The sequence below is a fragment of the Dermacentor andersoni genome, chromosome 10 (assembly GCF_023375885.2).
Source record: "Dermacentor andersoni chromosome 10, qqDerAnde1_hic_scaffold, whole genome shotgun sequence".
NCBI lineage: Eukaryota > Metazoa > Arthropoda > Arachnida > Ixodida > Ixodidae > Dermacentor > Dermacentor andersoni.
This window is the reverse complement of record NC_092823.1, coordinates 60,304,457-60,328,421: the sequence shown is the minus strand read 5'-3', so window position 1 is coordinate 60,328,421 and position 23,965 is coordinate 60,304,457. Positions and strand designations below refer to the sequence as shown.

The window sequence follows — 23,965 nt, the reverse complement described above, 5'->3', positions numbered from 1 at the left end:
ACTACCACGCCCCGCGACTTCTGCCGTCACGCATTTCCACATTTCCCACATTTCCTCTCTCGCACCCGCTCTTACTCGCGCATGCACGCAAACATCCGGTGTCTCCGCAAGTTCCACGCCCCGCTGTACCTACTAGCAATCGTAAATACGCGCCCGGGCGCGTGCCGATTCCTGTGGCGTGCGAGGCAGGGGGGTCATGTGAGGGAGGAGGGGCGTTCTTCTCCGGCGGCTGCTAGGGTGCCTCGATGTCCTCCTCGCCCACCGCTCCGCAGAGTGGAGACAACTGCGGCGTCCACTACGGCGCTGGCCACGCGAATCGTGGACGCCGTAGTAGACGCCTTTGGCGGATGCCGTAGGGACGCGATCTTGGTCGTGTGTCTGGGCTTTTGTGTCTTGTGTGCAGTTTGGCACTGCTTTACTGGTCTTCCACCAGCTCCACAAGTCTCTGGTATTTACGATAGCAGAGACACCCATAATCTTTTATAAGAGTGTGTTAAATGACAAGGGCATGGGGGCTATTCGCAGTATTCAACGAAATGCCGAAAAAACCTGCAAGCAAGGAATGGAGAAAGAACAATAATTATTGGTACGCACGTAATGCTGCTCTACAGAGCGGTCGCGCGCGAATAGCTCGGTTACACGAGCCAGCCTCGGTAACACAAATGGGCGTCATCAAGTAGGTGAGGGCATGTGGAACCCAAGTTCGATTCAATTGGTTTCAGCTGCTGTAGTCGTCGGTGCTGGCAGAGCCCCCACTGTTCTGCTCGCCGGCATCCGGTGTGTCGATCCCCGCGCCACCGTAATCGCTGTGGAGTTGCCCTTGCGAAATTGTGACGTTGTGGTCCACATACACAGCTGTCTGTTTCGGGGTCAGCTGAGTCGCTCTCGACGGTGACTCGGTTGCTTCGAAGTTTTGGTTGAGCGTGTATATAATCAGCGCTAGCGTGCCAACGACGGACAGCAATGCCATGGTCAGTATCACCAGTGGGTTGACGCCCTGGGGACGCTGCAAAAACAAGCGGAAGAAAGGTTTCGGTTTTGTATTTATTATTATTACATGATTATTCCTATTATTTTACATTTGAAACTCGATTTGTCGAAGTGATGACAACGCTCGAATTATTTCGTGAAATCGGGAAGTTTGTAAAATCCAGAAAGGAATCTTTCGGTCCTTCTAAATGTAATATTGTAACGTAGCAACACGCAAATGCTACCACGGCATTATATTTGCCGCTAATCCAGCCTTCTGTCGCATAAACCATGAAATAACGAAAGCAACCACCGCCCGTACCGAGGCGGTGTTCTGTTCCATGCATGGAAGTGGCGTGTAGCCTCGTCAAAATAAAGCTAGGGATGTGACCATGCGGCCTAGATGTTCGAACGTGATAGCTTTAGGGTGCACGCTCGAAGGAGAACCCATCTGTCTCATAAGTAGAAAGAAATCGCTGCTTTCTTTACTCATTTATTTCAGGAAAAACTTCTTCATATTGAGATCGGCCAAGCTTGTTTCGTTAACTCAGGTTGATGATAACATTGAACCATATGTATACCTGTTGAGGAATGCAAATTTCTTGGTTAGATCGGGAAAATCGTAAAATTGGGCCTCGTTTGATGGTGTTTTAACTGTGCATCGCAATAATGTGTATTTATAACAATATTATATCACGTATTATTATAAAGCGCTACTTGCTTTATTCCGGGCACAGTGCTGAATGTTTATTTCCCGTGTCACCTCAATTCAGGCGTTTTAAATGAATGAGCCCACTTGCATCCTATGGTGGGATCGAACCTCGGTGTACCAATTCGACAGCCCCGTAGCTCTATCCTCTAACCATTAGGCCACAATATCTTTCGTTTACTATAACAAACACACAGGGGACGTAGATATCCTTCTATGCGGTGCGATATATACGTGCCAACCATCTCAAACTTCTGAGGTGGCTTGCACGAACATTTAATAACGAAAAGAATATGCAAAGCATATCTTTGCATAACCGGAGCTAAGTTCAAACGCAAGACAGCCCAAGGTCACAGAGTTTGTCGCCGATAGGCGGGTACCCCCATACACCCCTATGCTCGCTGGTCGCTTAGAGTTACTGTGTATAGCACCCAGATATGACTCCCTGCGGGAGCCATATAGAGTAAACCAATATCCGCTATTCGTTTGGCGCCTCCTATCCTTGCTGCACTCAGCGGTACGGCTGTGCGCGCTACAAATAGACACGGCTCGGCAGCGCTACCTGAGTTAGATTATCGCAAGGAGCGTAATAGAGCAAACGTCCTGCAGAGACTGTAGAGGTTTGCGGAGGCGTACCGAAGTGGCAATGCCGGATGTGAAGTGACTGGCCGACGGGACACTCGCGTCTACCGAGCGGGAGCAAGAACAAACGCGACGCTGGGCCGAAGAACAGCGACACGCGAACATAAAGGCCGCTGAAATGTCTGCCGACCTAGGCGGCGCCGATCGGAGGGTCGCCGCTTGTGGGACACATAAGCGTACTTTCAAAACCACATTGTGGAAGACCAGTTTGGTGCGGCACGTAGCGTCTGCGACCGCCCCGGATTCCGATCGCACTTGGGTCAGGGTGTCGCGGCCCGGGCGATGTCGACGTCGCGGTCCTCGAGCGAGCGCTTCCCCGAGAGGGCGCGAGATCGTTTCGGGCTTGAAGCCACGTGCGTGGGACAAGTGCTTTGCATTGACTTATATAATCATCGATTATTGTTTCGGTCGCAATTCGTTTACCTCTCATATCCGTAATGCTTCTTTGTCACCTTTAGCTCTCTTTGTACGACTGCCACTGTGAAAGCTGACGAGGTCGTGCTGCAACACATCCTGCGTGGTTGCCGTCATTCTGAAGAGCCAACCGCGAACGCGCTCAACCAGCAGCGGCACCTGATGCTGCAACAGCAGTACTTCCAAAGGGTGTCACTCTCTTTGATGCATCGCTTGTCAAATTTGCATTTATCTATGAAGGGGCATGAAGGGTTCTTTCCTAATGCTGTTAGCACTTTTTGGTAGCTTCACGCACTTCTATGGGACTTTCTGCCTACGCGCGAATGTCTCTAACCATTTTGTCGCCAACATGACTCACTGTGTGGTCCATGATTTAATGTACACCGTCGTGTTGCTGTGCTGCGGGAACGGGGTTCAAACCCAACCGTCAGAGCTAATTAGGTCACTGGGTGCGTGATACTGAGCATGTGCGGCCCCTGAGTTTGATAAAAAATCCCTTAAAATTTATTCTGTGCTCGGTGGAAATGAAGCTCATTGATACGGTCTTGTCTGAATGCATATTGACGAAAGCGGCACGCATGGATTTTCCGGTGGCACTAATAGATGACGCAGCAGTTGGGGGGGGAAGTCCGAGAAAAGAAACAGCCGTACGTGACGCCTTTCTGTAGCGGCAGCACGCTGTGTCGCTACATTGCTTCAATCATCGCATTCTAGGTGACATTCATTGTGATATGCGTTCTTCCGTATTGTTATTTTATTGCAGTTAGCTTTGTTTTTGGTAGTTCATGCACTTTTCAGAGACTGTCTATGCCTGCTAGTTTTTTTTTTTCTGCCAACCAGGGTCACGGCTAGTCCGTGGTCGAACGGGTATAGCGCATCGGGCTGCTGCACTGTAAACACTTTTACGCCCCTAAGAGGAAGCTTTAGCTTGAGTGCTCCTATCTAAATACATGCAAAAGGTGAATTCGTTTTTCTTGGCAACCACTGCACCATATTTGACGAGGCTTGCTGCATTTAAAAGAAAACCTTAACATCTAGTGACTGCTGGTTTCGGATTTTTCAATTACGCCATCAATTTTTTATGAGAATGTGGCAAAAATCGCACATTTTTAGAAAACGAAACTATCAAGTTTGCAACTCCGTGACATAGCAATGACAAATGCTATCACAAGTCCGTGAGTTGCATATATTAGTACATCGAAAGCGGACAAAACTGATATGTCACACATGATTCTCGAAAAACATTTGTAATATGGAAATACAGCTTCTGCCGGACCCTTGTACACAACGTAACAAATTCATGTAAGATGTAAATTGACATATCGAATTTGTTCCCTTTGAATGATCTAATGAATGCCGTTTACAGAACCGCGATATCTATTCTTGATGCAGAGGTATTAATGTGTAAACTTCGTGCTTCTATATTTTTCGAACTTTCGAATTTTTGGAAACTCTTCCATTACAACAAAATTCAGGCCCTAAACCGAAATTCCGCTTCTAACAGTCGCTTCTAACAGCTTTGAGAAGTGAAACATTAGACTCGTACGAGGAATTCGCTCGATTACAGACGTCCCTGATTCGCTCCGTGTGAGCCACAGCCGGGAATTGACTTACCTGTGCTGGAGGCGGTGGTCGGAAGAGCTCCTCGACCTCGCCCTCGTCTTCCACGTAGACCTTGGCCGGTGGAATGTGCGCTGGTGGAATGTGCGCTGGCGCAGCGGCGGCCACAGGCGTTGCAGCGTCCAGCGGCGCTACGGAGGCACGACGAACGTCTGCGGGGTCGTCATCCACCGGCGCTACGGAGGCACGACGAAAATCTGCGGGGTTGTCATCCACCGGTGCTACAGAGGAACGACGAAAGTCTGCGGGGGCGTCCACCATCTTGCTGCTCTTCTTCTTTTCAGACGTGGCAGCATTGGTGATGTGGACTGTTTCCATTGTGACGCACACCGCCGAGGAAGACTGTCCACACAAGTAAAATTGAAATCCCTAGCAATATTTTCACATCTTCGTTTTTTGTTATATTTATACCTATAAGGATAATCGAAATATGTATGCGTATTTCGCCTAGTATTTTGCCACTAAGTTTGTTGCCTATTCCCCGCAGTGAGTTTGTGCCATTGTGCACGGAATAATCATTATCATCATCACCAACCGGTACTCTTCCTCCTAGAACGTAACAAACGCGAAAAACCATTTGACAGCTAGGCGCCCCCGTGCAGGTACACAGCAGAAGTTGCCCTGCGCGCTGCTTCGAGCCATGTCACACCCGTATATACTTACAGCACATCTGAGGGGTTCAAGCGTAATCTTAACCCTTGCTATTGCTGTCGATGCTTCGCCCTTCGGGCGAAGCTACCGCCTTTCTTTCTTCTTTTAGGTAGTGGAACAATTTCACGAAATGACGTTGCAGGCCGTGCGCAGAAGAAAAAGAAGACGACGGAAACGGTGCGGCGACTTGTCGAGCTTCGTGCTTTAACTGGCGTCCGCCCGCAGGGCCACGGAGTTCCAGAACCCTGGCCAACGGCCCGGAGACGCATTCCCGGGTGGAACGGACGCCATGGTCTTACCTGTGAGCATGGTTTTCGTCTACATCCTGTGAACGCCCAAGGGCGACTGCCAATATCAACGTTGGGTCCCACAGAGTCTCCATCTTCAGCTTTTAAAGCCTTCGGAACGTGCCTCCGACATCATAGCCACGACTAAAAGGTGAATTTCGCAACTTTTAAACTCGAAGTAAGATCGAGAGTGCCATCTGTAGTGATCCTTGCACTTGAACACTTGAACTTGCAAATCTCACAGTGGCGCTCCCATCCCCCACCTCCCGCCTCCCTCCCTCTATGTGAGATAGAAACATAAAAATGGCAACGTATTGCGGTTTGGAATAAAGTGCGGGACATATTCGTCGGTGAAGTAGGCGTCCACTATCTCGTTGGGCCTCTCCACGGAGATGGTATCAGAAATGTGTCAACTTCGTCGCCTGCAGTTTAGCTCACATAGAAGCATTTCGAAGTGCCCTTCAAGGGTACTTATTCCGCCAACAAATTACAAAACAGGTTAGAGTGCGCAAGTCAAGCAGCTTTTTCTCGCGCTTCTAACATTTGGTGTTGCACAGCCGATTTTTTTATATTAGATGTATGATTGCACGTGAGTTGAACGCTACGGCGTGACAAGACTACGATTTATTTATTTCCTTCCTTCATTTTTCCGTGGTTTTGGGGAGGCAAACTCCAAAACCCCAGCATGCTTAGTAACTTTCTCTTTAAGCCAAACCATTATGAAACAATAGGAACAAGTGAGCTAAGGGAATTGTCTTTCACATAGAGTCACAAAGCAATGGGGAATTGTGCTTTCTTTGGCGAGCTCGCTAGCTCTATCGCGCGAAATGTGTATTGCCTTGTATCTGTGCAAAAATGCATAATTCGTAAAGTTGAGACATTTAATCGCTATGATCGTGTAAATGTAGGTGATTGGTGGCTTCTTTAAGCGATAAGGAACAATTTAAAGCAAGATAGTATGAAGAGAATACCCATATGGATACATACAGCTCCTTAGAAAATGCATGGGCAAGCTGACAGTAGGGTTCGGCCAACTGAAATTGGGGGTTGGGTCAACATGAAATTTTGAGGTGGGCCAACCTAAATTTGGGTGTGTACTAACTTAAATTTCAATGTGAGCCAACTTGCAATTTGTGGGTGGGCCAGCTTGAACTTTGGGGGAGCACCAACTTTAAATGTAGGGTGGCCGTACTTAACTTAGAGGGTGGGCCAAGTTAAACATTGGTGGTGGGCCAACCTGAAATTTGGGCACGGGCCATATATATTTTTGAGGGTGGGCCAAGTTGAAATCTAGAGGCGGGAGCAACTAAAATTTGAGGGTGGGCCAAATAAGGGAGTGTGTCAACTTGAAATTTGAGGGTGGCCCAACTTCCATTTAGAGGTGCGCCAAGGGGAAAGTCGAACCTGGGCCAACTGAAGTTCGGGGGTAAGCCAACATAAATTTGGGTGTGGGCCAACTTAAGTTTGCGGGTGGACCAAATTCAAATTTGGGGGTAGGCCAACTTTATTTTCGGGATGGGCCAACTTTAAATTTTGGTGTGGGCCTTCTTGAACTTTTCGGGTGGCCCAATGCCCAACTGAACGCTGCTGAGCGTCTTTCGAGTTATGAAAACCTCGCAGGCATGCAAGCGCTTTGAGACGCTTGGCACGTTTTCATTGGGCCTTACCGAGGCGCAGTTATAACGCAAGCGAGAGCTTGCGTGGACAAGGAACACGCGCATAAACTAGGCTTATGAGAGCGACACAGCGTGACATGGCATCGCCGTATTGCACTGTCCCCTCACGTAACGCCTCATGTGTCACTGCGGTGTGCTCGTGCCTGGCCCTCCGGCTCAGTCGGTGCAATTCCATTGGAGGGGTCCGATTCAGCGAGAAAATCTGACAATTGTCTGCTAAAGCATAAGCACTCTTTGCCACCGAAAAGGCCATGGGTAGACGCGCAATAGCTAGGAAATGAAAGTAAGCGAAACTAAGCAAAAGTCACAGCCGAGCCAAACAATACTAGCGCTGTAGTAGGGAATTCTGAGAATTTGTGTAGCCTGTTACACCTGAATTGTCACTATGCTATTACTATGGGCTATCCGGATTGAATAGCACGCATTTCATTTGATTGTGACTGCAATTAAATAGATGCTGCCGAGGCAGAACAACATCACTGGCAGTACCGTCGTCGTCGCCGCCATTGTCGTGCATTCCCGTTAGATGGCGCATGCGCGCCTCGTGGGCGTAACGTCATAGGGCATCCAGAAACACCCGAAGCGAAGTGTGCAGCAGGTGTTTAGTGTACTCACCAGCAGCAGCGTACGCTTACACGCCTCAGTGTAAGTGTGCTTATACTGAGGCGTGTAAGCGTATGCTCATGCGTGTAAGCGTATGCTCATGCGTGTAAGCGTATGCTCAGTGTAAGCGTATGCTCAGTCCAGGCACCGCCTCGGAAGACCGAGCGGTGCCCAGGCACCGCTCGGCCTTCCGCGGCTGCTTAGCAACTGCTGGCGCCAAAGTTGTGCCGCGCAGCTGCTGTGCGCATGCACTTGCTATGAGCGGCGCAACAGGCAGTTAAGCGTCAAACTCACGTTATCTAATAGTTCACTCGGTGCTGATTCATAATACCAACACTTGCCAGTCGGGCTTGTTTCATGCATCGCCGAAGTGTGTAGCTTGCAACGCCATTGGCAGCGATGCTTATCACGTCCCAGTCCTGAGGCGCCTGGAAGCTGCCACAGGGTTGTTTGTTCTACCTGACACCAATAGTGAGCGCGAAAAAAAAAACACGTATAGCACAAAAGAAAAAAGGGGTGGACGCTGGACCGTTGACTGGACAAACACTATTCCCAACTTTATTGGAGAACTCCGTCATTAATTATATATACAAGATATGCGCATGCGCATATGCGTTCACCGGGAAAAAAAACAGAAATGACAAATTTTGATATGCGCGTCTATGAATCATTTTCTTTAGTGTCCAAAGAAAGAGAAGGCTCACTAACGCAGCTCTCCCACTTTTTTATGTGAAATCCTTCCAGAAACAAGTAGACTTTCTCGCGGCCGCTTTAGCCTACAATCTTTGCTTCCGCAAGCAATGACCTCACAGCCGCAGCGGTTCACGCGTTACGCCAGATGGGTGTCTTCAGTCTTTCTTACGTTCAAGGCGGTGCTCTGGGAACCGATATAACTCTGCCCACGGGACAATTGTATATTGCATACGACCATTCCCCAAGTGCACTTGTCGTATGCCTATCAGGAGTTGCCTCGCGTGCTGAATCACGCCAACATGTCGCTGTCAGTGCTTCGTCTTTAGGGCAAAACTACCAAATCTCTGCGTCGCGAGACAGCAAGACTGTCGTACGCTGGTCCTAGGCAGCCCGTCTTCCACCCGCTTTTAAACTTTCTCGCACTTTGGGCCGTTATCTAGACTTACCGCGCGCACCGAATTTTCGCTCACCTGCTTTAACAGCTAGTGAAGAGTAACGCGTATAGTAGGTAAGTTGATGGACGTTACAAAAATAACGAAACCCCAGACTTGAGTTTACACAACAATGAAAATAAGTTTTAAAAATAGCATATTCATGCTACCTTCCTGGAATAAAACTCTATTGCAAACTTTTCGCTTCATCTATAGAAGAATCCGGAAGAATGTCGTCCAATCCTTCCGAGCATCCGAGGCTGAACCAAAGCGAAGACGTCATCATGGACTGCTTGGATGCTTCGGGCAGCAGCCCCGTTGGTATGTAGACTACGCACTCCACACGCGTTATCACGTGGCTCATGATACGTTTACTGACCGACAGACAAATACACCTTCGATATTATTCACAACTGTACGGAGCGGAGGGGTATGCCAACCAACATTTCAAAGTGAAAGTTTGAACATTGGATATTATTTCTTTACTGCGTCGGTGAGGGTCAAATTTATATGTGATTGGTTAAGATAGCGGCGGGGGAAAAGCTGTGTTACAGCAACTTCATTGGCCCCACAACCCCTGTGCGTGAGTGCGTGATTCTATTAACGCGCTTAAATGCGGAGGAATGTGCTTTCAAATGAAGCCACTCATGAACCCTCTAGAATCACATGTAACGTAATGCTGTGATACCCTCAAGCATTTGTGTGATGCTATAACACCTACGACACGAGGCTATATTGTGCTTACATCGCGTCTTCGTTCCTCTGTCACAGAAGGTTGTGGGACCAAAAGTGGGTGCTGCAGAGACAAATTAGAATAGTTGTGCTCTTGAACTAAGCTGAAAGCAAAGGAGCATACAACTGCCAATGTCGCAACTTAGTTCTGCGGAAACCCGTAAGGTGGAGGCAAGCTCACGAAAGGGAAAATTTACATCCACGTTACTTATAGAACTATGCGCTTATAGAACTATGCGCTTATAGAACTAGGAAACGTATACGGGTTTCTCATAAAGAAAAGTTCACTGTTGAAGAACAATGCTGGACCACGACAAAAGTTTCTTCAACTACGAAGCATTTTTTCGGAGCCGCACGCACGCGTTTCCTTGGTAACTTCGTGGTTGAAATCACGTGCGCGTCAATTTCTCTTTTTTTTATTTTACCTGCATATGATGTGTTTCGCATAGCGCTAAGCAGTGAGTTTACGAAAGCGTTCATTGTAGCTCACCCGGTGCATGGACGAAGTCGAGGATGTGGGGCCCGTGGTTTCTGTGTATTTGCCTAAAGCATGGAATATATTCTTGATCACATACGAAATAATTCATATCGCAAACTTCGTTGTTTCTCAACGCTTGCACACATTTTGCATCAGTAAGATAGGGTAGGATTGGTCTTGTTGACGGCACAAGGAGGACACGTGAGGTCGAAAGGAATATGTAAGAGTCAGCTCGTTTCTCAGTTCAGACTCAAACGACAGATAGTTCGAAAACGAAACAGCCAGAACAGGGACCAGAGCTATTGCCTTAGACGTCTTAGCTTTACCTGCCTTACTGCATGAGAGACTAAATTCCTTCAAAGACAATAGTCTGAGTATGAATGCGGGCATGCACAGAAAGCTATGAAATTTATCTCGGTAAATTCGTTTCATTATTACCCGCGGATGAGGCCGTGCACAATAATGAGACTACACAGAGCTTTTCTTTTTGCATTTCTTGGTAAGCGGACGCACAAGACACAGTACGCATCTCAGCTTCCGCTCCAATACCGTATAGTTTTGAAGCGAATTTGATTACTTAAAGTAAGCGCTGATACTTTTCAGCATAGCGCCACTGAGTAACACAAATTCCTGTCCCGGTTTTCGTGTCGTTAGACTTGAGTTTGGCGCTTTGCATCAAGAAGGCACTAGCACTAGGGCGCCCGCCATCCAAAGCCACGCACATTATTCTCGTTATCGGAGCTCTTCGAGATAGACAAGCTCATCTAGAACTCTTGATGTACACTCGCACTATTAACTGCTCCGCAATACAACTTCAGTACCCGCCGTGGTTGTTTAGTGGCTATGGTGTTCGGCTGCTGAGCACAAGGTCGCGGGGTCGAATCTCGGCCACGGCGGCCGCATTTCGATGGGGGCGAAATGCGAAAACACCCGTGTACTTAGATTTAGGTGCACGATAAAGCACCCGAGGTAGTCGAAATTTCCGGAGTCCTCCACTACGGCGTGCCTCATAATCAGAAAGTGTTTGGCAAGTAAAACCCCAATATTTAATTTTAAGTTACAACTTCGAATTAGAAAAAGAAACGCCCACGTGATGGACGACAGAGAAATAGCGATAAGGGAGTCTTGAGCTTTGATAACGATCCAAAAAGAAAAAACAAATTTGATACTCATACCACCTTCTAGGAAGAGCACTTGTCTTCATACATTTTCGCATGTTTAATGACATATTTCGAATCGTACAAAAGGAATGTCGTGTAATCCGTCGGACTTTCCCGAGACTGCGCCACAGAGACGATGAGAACATGGATTAATAGGAATAAAATACACGGATCACAACATGGATTGCGTGGATGCTTCGCAGAGTAACGCCGTTGGCATTTAAACCAGGCAATCGACACTCATTATGACGTCATTCATGAAAATTTTATTCATGTACCGACAAGTGCAGATTCTGTCTTCACGGGTGTCTTGCGCACAGGAGCATACCAAGCATAATTATCACGCGAGAGGCAACTTCAGGGCCCTGTTGGGGCCTGAACTGAAAGCAGGAGAACCAAGTTTACTGCTCGGCAACACAGGGGTAGAAAACGACATCACAATTGTGTAAACTGCACCTATGGATTTGAATAAAGCGTAAAAAAAGCCATGCAATTATTATACGCCGTTCTCAAATATCCCACATTTTTCATTCGAATTTCGCAATACCGTTGTACAATTCTAAGAATTTCGCCTAAGCTATGGGATGATACATGTAATTTTTTTCTATTTAAATGCGCTACCAGATGCCGTTTCCAGAACTACAACAGTGCTATGCAGTTGTAAAACGTTGTTATTCGTTTTTTTTTTTTTTTTACCTGTTGGATTTTGGTTAACTTTTGCGAGAAATTAGGGGCTCCATATGGAATCTTTTCTTTCTGCAGTCAGTATATTGAGACGTGTTTGTTTATCGTTTTCGAGTGACCGCTGTTCAGGCAGCAACTTAGGGCCATACAACGTCAAACTATTCCAATATAGATAACCGTATAAATAGGGTGGTGCCGGCTACTACGATTCGTCCGCTTTTCCTTACTTAGCTTGCGGTGGCTGGTCGAAAGTTGTGGCGGTGTGCAACACCGCACACGAAGCCATCAGCTACGTCAGGTCGACTAGCCTTCGAACAGCAGATTGGCTGCAAGATAGAGCGCGCGCGACCGCGCGCAGCCACCGAAGCTGAAGTAGGAGAGGGGAAGCGCACCAACCTCCCCCTCCCCTCCTAACTCGCGCACATATCCGCACTGCCCCCATGCGCGTATCCCTCTCTGCCCCCTCCCTTGCGAGCGCGAGAAGACATCGCCGCATCAAGCCCAAATCAATCCTCGGCTCCCCCGCGCAAGCTATCGCTCACCCCTCAGGCTCAGAACCACCACTCGCACCGGCGCGCGGCTTCGATTTTAAGCACTCAGATTTTTATGGAACATCACGGCGACGCCAACGGCAGAAACAACACCGAAAATTCGCCTGGAGTGTTTATGTAATTGGTATCACAGTAATAACTACAATTGTTCGCCTGTAAAAGAATCGAAAAGATGCCACACGGCCAATGTAGTAACCAAACTTGATTGGATCTAGTTCTAATAAGCCGTCATCGCCAGTAAAAATGCGTTCCAGGTCGCCAGCATGCAATGTTGTGGCACCATCTGGTCGGTCTAAATCAAAACACTTACGCCGCTTACGGCGGCTCCTCAATCCTAACAGCATCAAAAGAAATAACTGATCTCAATACTAGCGGCAACAAAATCGCTGATACTTTGTCCTCAGTGAGAGATGACTGGAATCGATGGCTGGATTTACCATTTATTGCTTGATATCACGGTGGCAGGCAAGTAGGAAGGACTAATTCAGATCGAAGCGGGTGGACTGGTTGCTATTTTCGTGTTCTTGCGCAATCACGCTGTAACCGGCGGAAGCCGCATCGAGGACTTCCGGGCGACAAGTGAAGTTTTTTTTTTTTTTTTTTTTTTTGACCGGCGAAGAACCAGCGCCGCGCCAAGCGACTGCGGCAGATCGCCCTCCACGACTGCAAAACCTGTCGCCCGTCGCCGTCGCTTGAAAATCGCGTGAATGTGTTTGCGCCTTTAAGACGCGAATTTAGGAGAACATTGAATTCAGCGCGGCCAAAGGCTGGACATAGAGTAGGAACCGGGACAAGCACGCTGTGCACATGTTTCCTCTAACTTCTCTGTCTTTTTACTTTCAGTGCAATAATATGAGACTCGACTGCGAAAGAATTCATCTCAAACAACGCCGCTCGCTAATGCTTGCGAACGTTCATGCTAAATGACAGAGACAGAGGTGTGCAGTTACGAAGCTCAGAAGCATTATTTTTGTATAATTCTTCACTCCTTCTTTCAGTTACTGATGGCTGCCAGACACACAACCTTGAGTGCCCTGCGAAGGAAGAAACTAAAGTCATTGACGCATCGGTGCGTGGAACCTGATTTACGTCTGCTTCTTAGAACTGTCATAAAAGCGTGAACGGTTGACGGACGCATGCACGCACACACACAATATATATATATATATATATATATATATATATATATATATATATATATATATATATATATATATATATATATATGTATATGTATATGTATATATATATATATATGCACATATAGTGCAAGGAAAAGTGCTGTAGGTCCGGTGCATAGGTAGTTGAAGAAACGGAGCACACTTACGAAAATTGCATTTTTAATGGTTTAACGGTTCGGCCATGGCACGGCCTTCGTCAGAATAAACGGTTTATTCTGACGAAGGCCGTGCCACGGCCGAAACGTTACACCATTAAAAATGCAATTTTCGTAAGTGTGTTCCGTTTCTTCAACTATATATATATATATATATATATATATATATATATATATATATAGAGAGAGAGAGAGAGAGAGAGAGAGAGAGCTTGCTTGCTTGATCGCTTAGAGGATAGCAGCTATTGCTGCTGCTGATGGTTTTGTACCATTGGGCCGGACGACGCCTTTTCCTCAAGGCCAGCGGGGGTGTAGCCACTTCAGGCTATCGCCTTAAAAGTGGCCTGTTCATCCCTCTCGTAATGCAGAGGCTACAAGCACTCAGCAAAGTGAAGGGTACAGTGCATACATTCATTGTAGTCACGCATACAACGTACAGAAACACGGTGTGTAATCAAGTGGTTAAAAAAAAACACAACCTTCACAATGTCGCCGTCGTGAGCAATCGCTCATACTTCCGTAAGCAAGCAAACAATGCAATGGCTCATACCGCCGTAAGCGATCAGCAATGTGAAGCGAAGAGTGCAAACATTCATTGAAATTACACATACAACACACAGAAAAGCATACGTTTCAATCCGCCGCTGAGAGGCCGCAACGTAAAGTCGAGGAGAAACGTCGTTGGCACGAATTTGACCCCGCTATACGAGCGCGCGAAGCCACAGACGAAAAAAATCCGAGCAGCGAAAGCAACAATGCGACGAGGCAAGACGGCGCATTACCAAATTTGCAGCCGGCTTTCGCCTTCACGTGTTACAAGAGTGTAACAGTGCTGCCGAACTTTTTATTGTGTCTGCTGTTAATACCTTGTTAAATTTTAAACCTGTTATATATTATCTGATGGTACCACCATCGCTATGAGGCGCAGAGAGCAGCGGGCGCGCCAGAGGTCTGACGCTTTTCACGTCCATAAGAACGCGCACGAAATCGTAAGTCAGTCCTCCATCACTCTAAGACAGGGTGAATTCACCTTTTCACGTCACGTTTAATAGCATGTGATGTATGGGATGCTGTTGTACAAGGTGTTGGTTTTAGTTCTCTTCTCTTTTTTTTCGCTATAGTGCAATCCGCGTTACATATATTGGCCACGTGATTGAATTAAATCTTCCATTGATAGACAGCGCTCACGCTCGTCTCATCTTTTAGAGCGCATCTCTCTGGCACCCGTTCCCGCGTTTCGCGACGCCGTCGTCCCTCGCCGTAACCAGCTCCATAGCCGGCGTCAGCGCGCTGCTCTAGCTGCACGCACTCCTGGCGCCATCTCTCGCGCACGGCGCGAGCCTTACTCTCTTCCCTCCTCCTTCAATGGCACCCCTGTGCGACGGCAATCAGAGCGCCAGTGGCGGCTGATCTCTACCATGTGCTGCTACCCAAGCCGAAACGCATAGTCGCCGTCGTTCGCCACTGCGTGTCCACTTACCCCCCCCCCCCCCCCTACTCCGTGGCTGTGACCGCGCGAGGGCGCGCGGTGTTCTCCGGTTGCCGAAGCACCGGCTCGGTATCAGCAGATCACGGTGCGCGCTTCCCAAGCCGAAACGCAGATCCACCTCCAGTTGACTCGCTAGCATCGTGAGCGGCTTCAGTCAGTCGCTGCCGTCTCTCCGCGGCGCAACGTTCCTATGCGCCTGCGCACTGCCTCCCGCGATCTCCCGATAAGCGAGGCAGTTGCGCCAAGCTACGCTCCGTTTGCGGCTGCTGGTGCAAAATGTTCCACACGAGAGGGATTGTCGAAGGCTCACAGACGGCTTATATTGCAATATAATCGGTCTGCCTATATAAATAGTGTATTCTCAGCCAGTTCATTCTGAGCCATGAGCGAAGCAACCGGTAGAACTCCTTCCTCTGCCGCTGATTCGAAACGAGCTGCCCGAGCAGAGGCCCAGCGCCGTGGCCGCCAGAACCCAGAGGTGCGCTACGCCGAACCAGTCATTGGTGCAGCACGTCAAGCACATAATCATCTATTTCTCCGACCGCGAAGCTTCCTTCATGACAATTGAGATCTGGGAGTGGAGTGTTTTTCTGAAGATGAATACGTGCTAAGAATAAAACGTTGTCTGTAAATGTACATGCGTGTCTTGCTCGAATTCTTTGCCTCAGTATATAAAAAAGCCGAAACAGCTGAAGAGCTGCCCTCAAATTTCGCATTAGGGAGTAACGTAATGGTAGGCAATTTTTTTTCGTCTTTATCTAGTTCTCGCGCTGACAGATCGTCAACATATTCGAACTCGCCCAGTTATCTCTACTTGGGCTATAGTAGCGTGCGAAACCTATCTCTCAGCGACCCTTCTTACCTATCAATAAAGTTTATCTGATCAGCGCACACGTATTTCTCCTTACTGGTTGATGCTACCGTTTCCTCGTGGTACGTTTCTTGCAATACGCGAGTATGTAAATGGGGAGTGCGCTGTGTAGTGTCAAAAAAGTGCGTTGTCAGCATGGGTTCAAGGGACTGTTGTCCTAGGCTAGCGATCTGGCATAACGCAGCGCCAACGTTCCGAGCCCATTACCTCACGGAACCCCAATGCCAAACATATTCGTTTTCCTTTTTTTTTTTTCTTCCCAACTGTACCATCGGCGCGCCACTGTTCATCGGTCGGTTGCACAACGGCACAGACTTCACACTTTGTCATTGCGACAATATGAAATTTATTTGAGGCTCAGTTTAGCACAGCTCATTAAAATGCTCCTGGCGCGCTTACTCGTTGAAACGTTAACAAACATTAACAAAAGTTAAACATTCTTTTTCTTTCAACTACATAAACGATGTGTTTTTGTTGCGCACAACAGGAAATCATCCTCGTTGAGTGTGTATTGTCTCTGCCGAATGCTCTTGAGAAACCTGGAACAGTGAAGTCTTGGCACGACGAAGAAGTTACTTCCCTTTTCTGTTATCACTGTGGAATATATGCAATCTTGCTATCACGCAGAATGCAGTGTTCCGGTGCTTCTCGTGCGGGTACTGCTTCACTTCGCAACTCTACTTAGACAGGCACCGCAGAGCGAATCACATTGAAGAGCTGGAACTGAAGTACCGCTGTTCAAGCTGCCGCTTCTCGACAAATAAGAAGTAAGCAAGAAATGAGTTGCTTGTTATTTTACGGCAAAACAGTTATTCAAACTAGATGCAGTAGATGAGGAGCGCTCTATCAGTCTGCTCCAAATGTTGACAAAAGCGCAGTTAGGTAACCGCGCAGCTTTTCGTCAGTGAAATTTAAAGGGGATATTCCGTATACATAGAGTCGTGCGTAGTGTCAAATCTGTTTCGCATTGTATTAGGGTAGTGTGTTGGAAATACCTCAAGTTACCAAAAGTTTTGTTTGCTACTTGTTGTATTCGACAGGACCTGGATTGGTCCTGTTGAATGGCCACGTCCTCTGCTATAGGGGAATGCCACATAATAAGCATTGCGAAGGAGTATTCTTAGAGGGACACTAAAGGCAAACATTAAGTCAAGCTAAAGTGATAGATTAGTGCTTGAGAATCTCTAAGGCGTCGATATTATCGCGAACAGAGCCTCAATAATCGAGACTTCGAGATAAATGCAGGACATGATTAGAGACTCCCCAGGAACATTCAAGTACTTGCGCGACGACAAAACCCCTCCTTAGTGATATTCTGTCACTAGTACTCAACCACTCGTTGCACAAAACATCCTTGCATTGTATTATAAGACAAAATAAAATGCTACTTCTCCAGTTCTATTTTACTTTTAGAAAAGTAGAACTCATCGAAATAACCCTGCCAAGATGCGGGCGGTTGGAAGGTTTCGTTTTTGCTCGACTCCAGGCCGCCCAAGCTTTTGTGTGGTGCTGCGCTGGTTTTGCTGGCTCACGAAACTCGCTCCAACTGCAAGTAGCGAAGAATTCAACTTCGATGTGATCACGCAGAATGCCCGAACTGCCTGCGCCACTTGACCAAAAAGCTGCTGCATAGGCGAATCCGCCGCTCTGCCCTTGCTCGGTACCGCCGTCTGTCGGGTGCCGTTTCACACACCGACGGCAGCAAAACCCCTTAAATTTCGTAAAGTAGTGCCACGCTCTGAAGTATGCCGCCTCCTCCTCGCGCGCTCTGGCCGAGGCCGACGCCACGTCGCTATTGGTCTAATAGCATCACGTGGGCCCTCGCGCCTTGCATCAGCGCCATTTTTGCTCGAGAAGCGTCTACGGAGTGGTGAGGAACGCATTTTGGTACCGTTGCTACGCTCGAGCAGTGTAGGCGGCGCCATGGTGGAGGAGGGAGCGTGAAAGAGAGGAGAAACGAAAAGGAGTGAAAGCGGAGGAGGAGAGCGTCACTACTTTACGAAGTTTAAGGGGCTTTAGCAAAGGGTGGCGATGGCGTATGCAACGTCACCACTCGCCAGGCTCGGTGGCGGGAGATATGAATTTCCAAATAGGTATTCGGACGCTTCAGATGCAATTTTGTCGTAAACTAAGTCTTTTCTTGGCACAAAACAAGCGTTGCGAGGTTTCTGGAATGGTATTTAAACAGTCCACGTCGACTTCGTATTTCCCTTAAGTGTCCCTTTAATTCAAAAGACGTAACGGGCAACATGGACGAATTCTACAGAATTAGTGAGAGGGTAGCAGTAGTCGTAATAAAACTTAAAATGAGGTATACGTTAAACCGAGTACAAGCCTATGCACCAACCTCAACTCATGATGATGATGAAGTAGATCAGTTTTATGAACATGCTGAATTAGCGATAAGTGCAAACTCAGTATACTGTAGTAATGGGCGCCTTCAATGCAAAAGTAGGGAAAAAGCAGGCTGGTTAATGAGCAATGGGCCACTACGTACGGCGTCGATTTTAAAACACTAGAGGAGAGATGTTGGTAGAATTCCCGAAAAGAAATAAGCTGCGAATAATGAGCACCTTCCACAGAAAGCGTAGCAACAAAAATTGGACTTGTAAAAGCCCTAATGCTCAAACAAGAAATGAAATTGATTTCATACTTGCCAATCCCAACACAGTGCAGAATGTAGAAGTGTTAGGTAGGGTAAAGTGTAGTAGTCATCGGTTAGTGAGGTATAGGATTCACCTCAATTTGAAAAGAGAAAGAGCAAAATTGGTCAGAAAGAAACAGGCCAACAGATGTAGTAACGGTAAAAGCAGACCAATTCAGGTTGTTCTTACAAATACGCAGCCTTAGAACAGCGAGATGAAGATGACTTAGTGGTAATGAATGAAACCGTAACTAGGCTAGCTTCAGAATCAGCAATCGAAGTGTGAGGTAAGGAATCAAGGCAACCGGTAGATACGCCCTCCCAAGTAACAAAGGGACGAATACAGAAACGACAAAGAATGAAAGTGTCCAACTCAAAAGATCAGATAGAATTCGCGGAACTGTCAAAACTGATCAACAAGGACAAAGGAAGGGATATCCGAAATTATAACCTCAGAAAGACTGAGGAAGAAGCAAATAATGGATGCAGCATGAAATCAGTGAGAAGAAAACTTGGCATAGGACAAACCAAGACGTATGCACGGGAAGATAAGCAGGGTACTATCATCAGCAATCTCAATGATATAGTAGAAGCACAGGAAGAATTTTGTACTGACCTGTATAATACCCAGAGCAGACACGATATCTCCATTCGAAGTAGCAATGAACAGATTACAGAGGCACCTTGTATAACTAGCGGGGAACTTAGAAAGGCCTTGCAAAACATGAAACGAGGAAAAGCGGCAGGAGAAGATGGAATAACGGTCGGTTTCGTCAAAGATGGGAGAGACATCATGCTTGAAAACCTCGTGGTTCTTCACAAGAAATGTCCCACAACTTGAAGGGTCTCACAGAACTGGAAAAATGCCAAAATTATACTAATCCGCACAAAGGGAGGTGTTAAAGTATTGAACATTATAGGCCCATTATCTTACTTCTAGTATTGTATAAAATGTTAACCAAAGTAATTTCCAATAGAATAATGGAAACACTTGACTTCAGCCAACCAAGAGAACAGGCTGGCTTCAGGAAGGCCTACTGTACGATTGATCACATCCATGTCATCAATCCGGTAATCGAGAAATCTGCAGAATGCAATCAGTCTCTGTATGGATTTCATAGATTATGAAAAGGCGCGTGATTCAGTAGAGATACCAACAGTCACAGAGGAATTACAGAATCAAGGAGTACAGGAGGAACACTTGAATATCTTGGAAAATATCTAGAGATTCCACAGCTACCTTTATTCTCCACAAGAAAAGTAGAAAGATACCTATATAGAAAAGGGTCAGACAGGGAGAAACAATCTCTTCAATCCTATTTACTGCATGCCTGAAAGAAGTATTCACGCTATTAAACTGGGAAGGCTCAGGAGTAAGGATCAAAGGCGAATATCTCAGCAACCTTCGGTTTGCAGATAACATTGTCCTGCTTAGCAAGTCTGAGGAAGTGTTACAACAAATGACTGAGGACCTTAACAGAGAGAATGTAAGAATGGGGTTGAAGATTAATATGCAGAAAACAAAGATAATGATCAATAGCCTGGCAAGGGAACAAGAGTTCGGGATCGCCAGTCAGACTCTAGAGTCTGTGAAGTACGTTTACCTAGGTCAATTACTCACAGGGGACCCTAATCATGAGAAGGAAATTTTCAGAAGAATAAAAGTGGGTTGGAGCGCATACGGCAGACATTATCAGATCCTTACTGGAAGCTTAACATTATCATTAAAATAAAGGTGTACAATCAAGTGCATTCCACCGATTCTAACAGACAGAAACCTGGAGACTGACAAAGAAGCTCCAGAACAAGTTGAATATCGCGCAAAGAGCGATGGAACGAATAATGTTGCGTAACGTTAAGAGACAGGAAAAGAGTAGTGTGGATCAGAGAGCAAACAAGGAATATTGGATATTCTAATTGACATTAAGGGAAAGAAATGAAGCTGGGCAGGTCATGTAATTCATAGGTTAGATAACCGGTGGACCATTAGGGTTACAGATTGGGTGCCAAGAGAAGGGAAGCGCAGTCGAGGACGGCAGAAGAGTAGGTGCGGCGATGAAACTGAGAAATTCGCGGCGCTATAGGTTGGAATCGGTTGGCGCAGGACAGGGGTAATTGGAGATGGCAGGGAGAGACCTTCGTCCTGCAGTGGACATAAACATAAGGTGATGATGACGAACGTCTTCGCGATTACCCGTGAAAGTTCATTTCTGACGTCCCGGGACATACGAGTCGCTCGCGCATCTAATAAACCAAGAGTTTTCTTGCCTTCGACTGACAGGTTCAACATGACCGAACACGAAAAGCTTCACATGGGCGAGAGGCCGTTCGCCTGCGACGTCTGCCACAGGAACTTCCCTCGGCTCAGGGACCTGCGCGCTCACTCCGCGTGCCACGCGAATGGGAAAACCTTCGCTTGTTCAGCCTGCGGCAAGCGGTTCGCCTGGCCGTCGTCGATGTACCGCCACCGCCAGACGCAGCACCGTGACGGTCCGAAACCTCACGTGTGCCCCGAATGCGGGAAGCTGTTCGCCCGCAAGGATACCGTCAGGAAGCACCTTCTCAGGCACAACGACAAGACCTGAAGAATCCCTGAGCGCGGCGGGCATTGGTGAACACGTTGCGCGCAAAATTCTTCCTTCGAAATATTGCAATTCCCGGCCTCGCTAAATATCAGATAATAAACGTGTCTGCGAGGCCTTAATTACTGGGCATTCAGTATGGCTAGTGCAGTGTACCGTGATAGCGATTTGACAGAGTTGGAATGGCGAGTGCAATGGTCGCCATTACTGTGCGAAGAACACAAACCTCATCGGTCATGAAAGAAACGTAGACGCAGCAATTTGTGGCCATATATGTTTCATTCGTCGTTCATGGACCCGTGTGTATATTTTGTGCTAATTTGTTAAGTTGAAGTCTGAACCAGTCGCAAACGCTTAGTCGCCAACGTACAGCGCAATAACTATAGTAAAGCAGGAAAACACAGTACCAATACAGGAAAAATGATCAAGTAATTCTTTCACAGCAAATTTATCCTACAGTTGCAAGCAAGCGCTTTCTCTCTCGCGCCGGGTGAGTGCTGTCTTGTGCTGTTTTCAGGCCATCTATCAGCAAGTCTATGCTAATTACCTACCACAGAATGGCCATACACCTGAAGGGAAGCAGGTTAGGAAAACAGACTTCTATCACATAGAAGACGAACTCAACATAGGCGCCGGCAGATGGTAAGACATTCTAGGACAGCACTTTCTTTAAAAAGTCTAAGATGCCTCAGATGGTCTCACGGACACTTCGATAACTGAACTTATCTTGTAAAAGGAGGCGGTTCATTCGTTGGCGTGTTTAGGTTGCTAGTGAAGTGACGTCACTTGGTGTCGCTGGAAGCGGCGGCTGGTAGCTACCAGCGCCTCCTCGCAACGTCACTCCACTAACCAATTAAACCTAACAAGTCACGGCACCTAAGGCCGCCTCGGACAGATGTAAGTTACACCTGTCTAAACGTCGGCCAGCTGTCCCATAAATGCAGTTCAAATGTCGCCTCCCATTCACGAAATAGCACCTCATGGATTCCGTTAGCCAGCAGTGTTGACGCTGAACGCATTCCCAAATCACCCATTGCTTGGGTTTCGATCTAACATATAAGCAAGGCGCCAGTTAGTGTCAACACAAGATATAATTTGTTGTATTACTGCGGATGTTGATGATAAAGATTTCCTAACGCTAACACGAAAGAATTATTTCCAGCAGTTTATATTTTTGCATGCGTAAATGCATTAAACAGGTCTTTAAACAGGTGTTTACCTTAAACTGGTCTTTAAACAGTGCTCTCTACTCGACAGAAGAGATTATTTGCAAACGTTTCATCGTGTTTTATTGGTGCTGGCAAACCAACAATATGTGTTTACCGTAATTCATTTGCAGACATGATATGTAGTTATAAACTACCTTTACAGGTTCGATAACTCTCGTGACATTCCATCTATCACAATGAATGAAGTACATTTCAAAGGCGGAATGAAAAACGACAAGAATAAATAGGGTCACCAATGCGAAATGCCCCTTATAAGTGGATGATGAAGGGCACAATCCAACAACATATAAACACTTAACACCTTCCGAAAGATCGCAGTATCCGATGGCTCTTCTACCGCGTTTGCTTTCAGACGAGTTTTATCGTGCAAATGGGATTGCGGGATATGTTTTCTCTTGGCTCATTGGAGAATTATCCCAAACGCTTCCCGAATTTAGTTTTGCGCTCGAACACCCCTGATGTTGAATTCGATAAATGCTTGTGGACGTTGAAGAGTTCTCTCTCCTCTCGGCTTTTCTGCATGCGCGCGCCGACAAGAATTTTTCATAAAACTGCGAGTTTCAATTTTTTTTTTTTTCACCTGCATCACTTGGCAGTCAATTCGACCTTCGTGCGAGCATCTCTATGAAATGTTCATATATTTCCAACAGACCTCTATTCACAAATGCCGGTAACTCACGCAGGCATTCAATGTGCGCTACTCATAATCGTGCATCTTCGCTGCAGCACAAAAGCTGCGGAGGAAACAATGACAGACCGTAATTCAACGCCGTGCGCATCCCAAAGGAGATTTACACCTGGGCATTGTGAAGAGATACTTTGCTAGTAGCCACCAGCTTCCGGAGACAAAACAAGATATTTTACGAAAAAATGGCATCTACACTGAAATAGCGAGTAAAAGATGCCAAGCATGAATCACAAACGTCAAAGTCGTTCCTTTTGTATCACGTGAGGTAAAGTGCCGTCGGCACGATTGTGGCAACTGTTTCGGTTCTCACTTGAGCGAGTCCGCGGGACGTCCGGAGCTTGTTCGAGCCCGCATCGCCTAGCCGGCACTACTTTTCTTGCCTGTGCAGGATGTTCCGGTGATCAGAAAGGCCGGTAGTCCCAGGTGGTGTCGCCATTGCACTGCGGCCTGGTGCCACCTGCCTCTGCCTAAATAAGTGCAGAGACGAGCACCGAATTTTTTGCAGGACGCGCCAGACGGCCGTCCTAAATTGCACTTCAAAAAACAGACTTGTGACGGCAGCTGTTACCGGAGCATGGCCCAGTCCCGGTTAATCCATTTTGTGCGAATGGCCTTGCATGATACTTCCGATTCATTCATCGCCAAACTTGGAGAAGTACTAAATACAGTACACATTGCTGCACGGGCACCCTAGTTAGATTTTATAATGCTAAGTATTTGCTTATAGAAGGTGACAATAATGTGAAAGCTTAATGAGGAGGAGGAGGAGGAAAAGCATTTATTAAAAGAAGAAAGGATAAGCAGGTGTCTTTCTGCTTGTGTGGGA

The 23,965-nt window shown here is 46.9% G+C and overlaps 2 protein-coding genes across 3 annotated transcripts; one reads left to right on the top strand and one right to left on the bottom strand.

Moving 5' to 3' along the window:
* Positions 1-563: 563 nt before the first annotated feature.
* On the bottom strand, positions 564-4,646 carry LOC129388301 (uncharacterized). Its single transcript, XM_055078448.2, has 2 exons — positions 4,349-4,646; positions 564-1,006 (listed from the first exon to the last, which is right to left on the bottom strand). Exons 1-2 carry the CDS (start codon positions 4,613-4,615, stop codon positions 719-721), a joined length of 555 nt encoding a protein of 184 aa, XP_054934423.1. The 5' UTR covers positions 4,616-4,646; the 3' UTR covers positions 564-718.
* A 438-nt stretch (positions 4,647-5,084) lies between these two features.
* Positions 5,085-21,344, top strand: LOC126543848 (zinc finger Y-chromosomal protein 2-like). 2 transcript variants are annotated; one of them, XM_055062383.2, is made up of 5 exons: positions 5,085-5,443; positions 8,915-9,016; positions 13,299-13,369; positions 16,624-16,763; positions 20,922-21,344. In XM_055062383.2, exons 2-5 carry the CDS (start codon positions 8,926-8,928, stop codon positions 21,223-21,225), a joined length of 606 nt encoding a protein of 201 aa, XP_054918358.2. In that variant the 5' UTR covers positions 5,085-5,443; positions 8,915-8,925; the 3' UTR covers positions 21,226-21,344. The 2 variants fall into 2 exon arrangements, with proteins under 2 accessions (XP_054918358.2, XP_054918357.2); XM_055062382.2 differs by having other exon boundaries at positions 5,090-5,443; positions 8,912-9,016.
* The last annotated feature ends 2,621 nt before the right edge of the window (positions 21,345-23,965 follow it).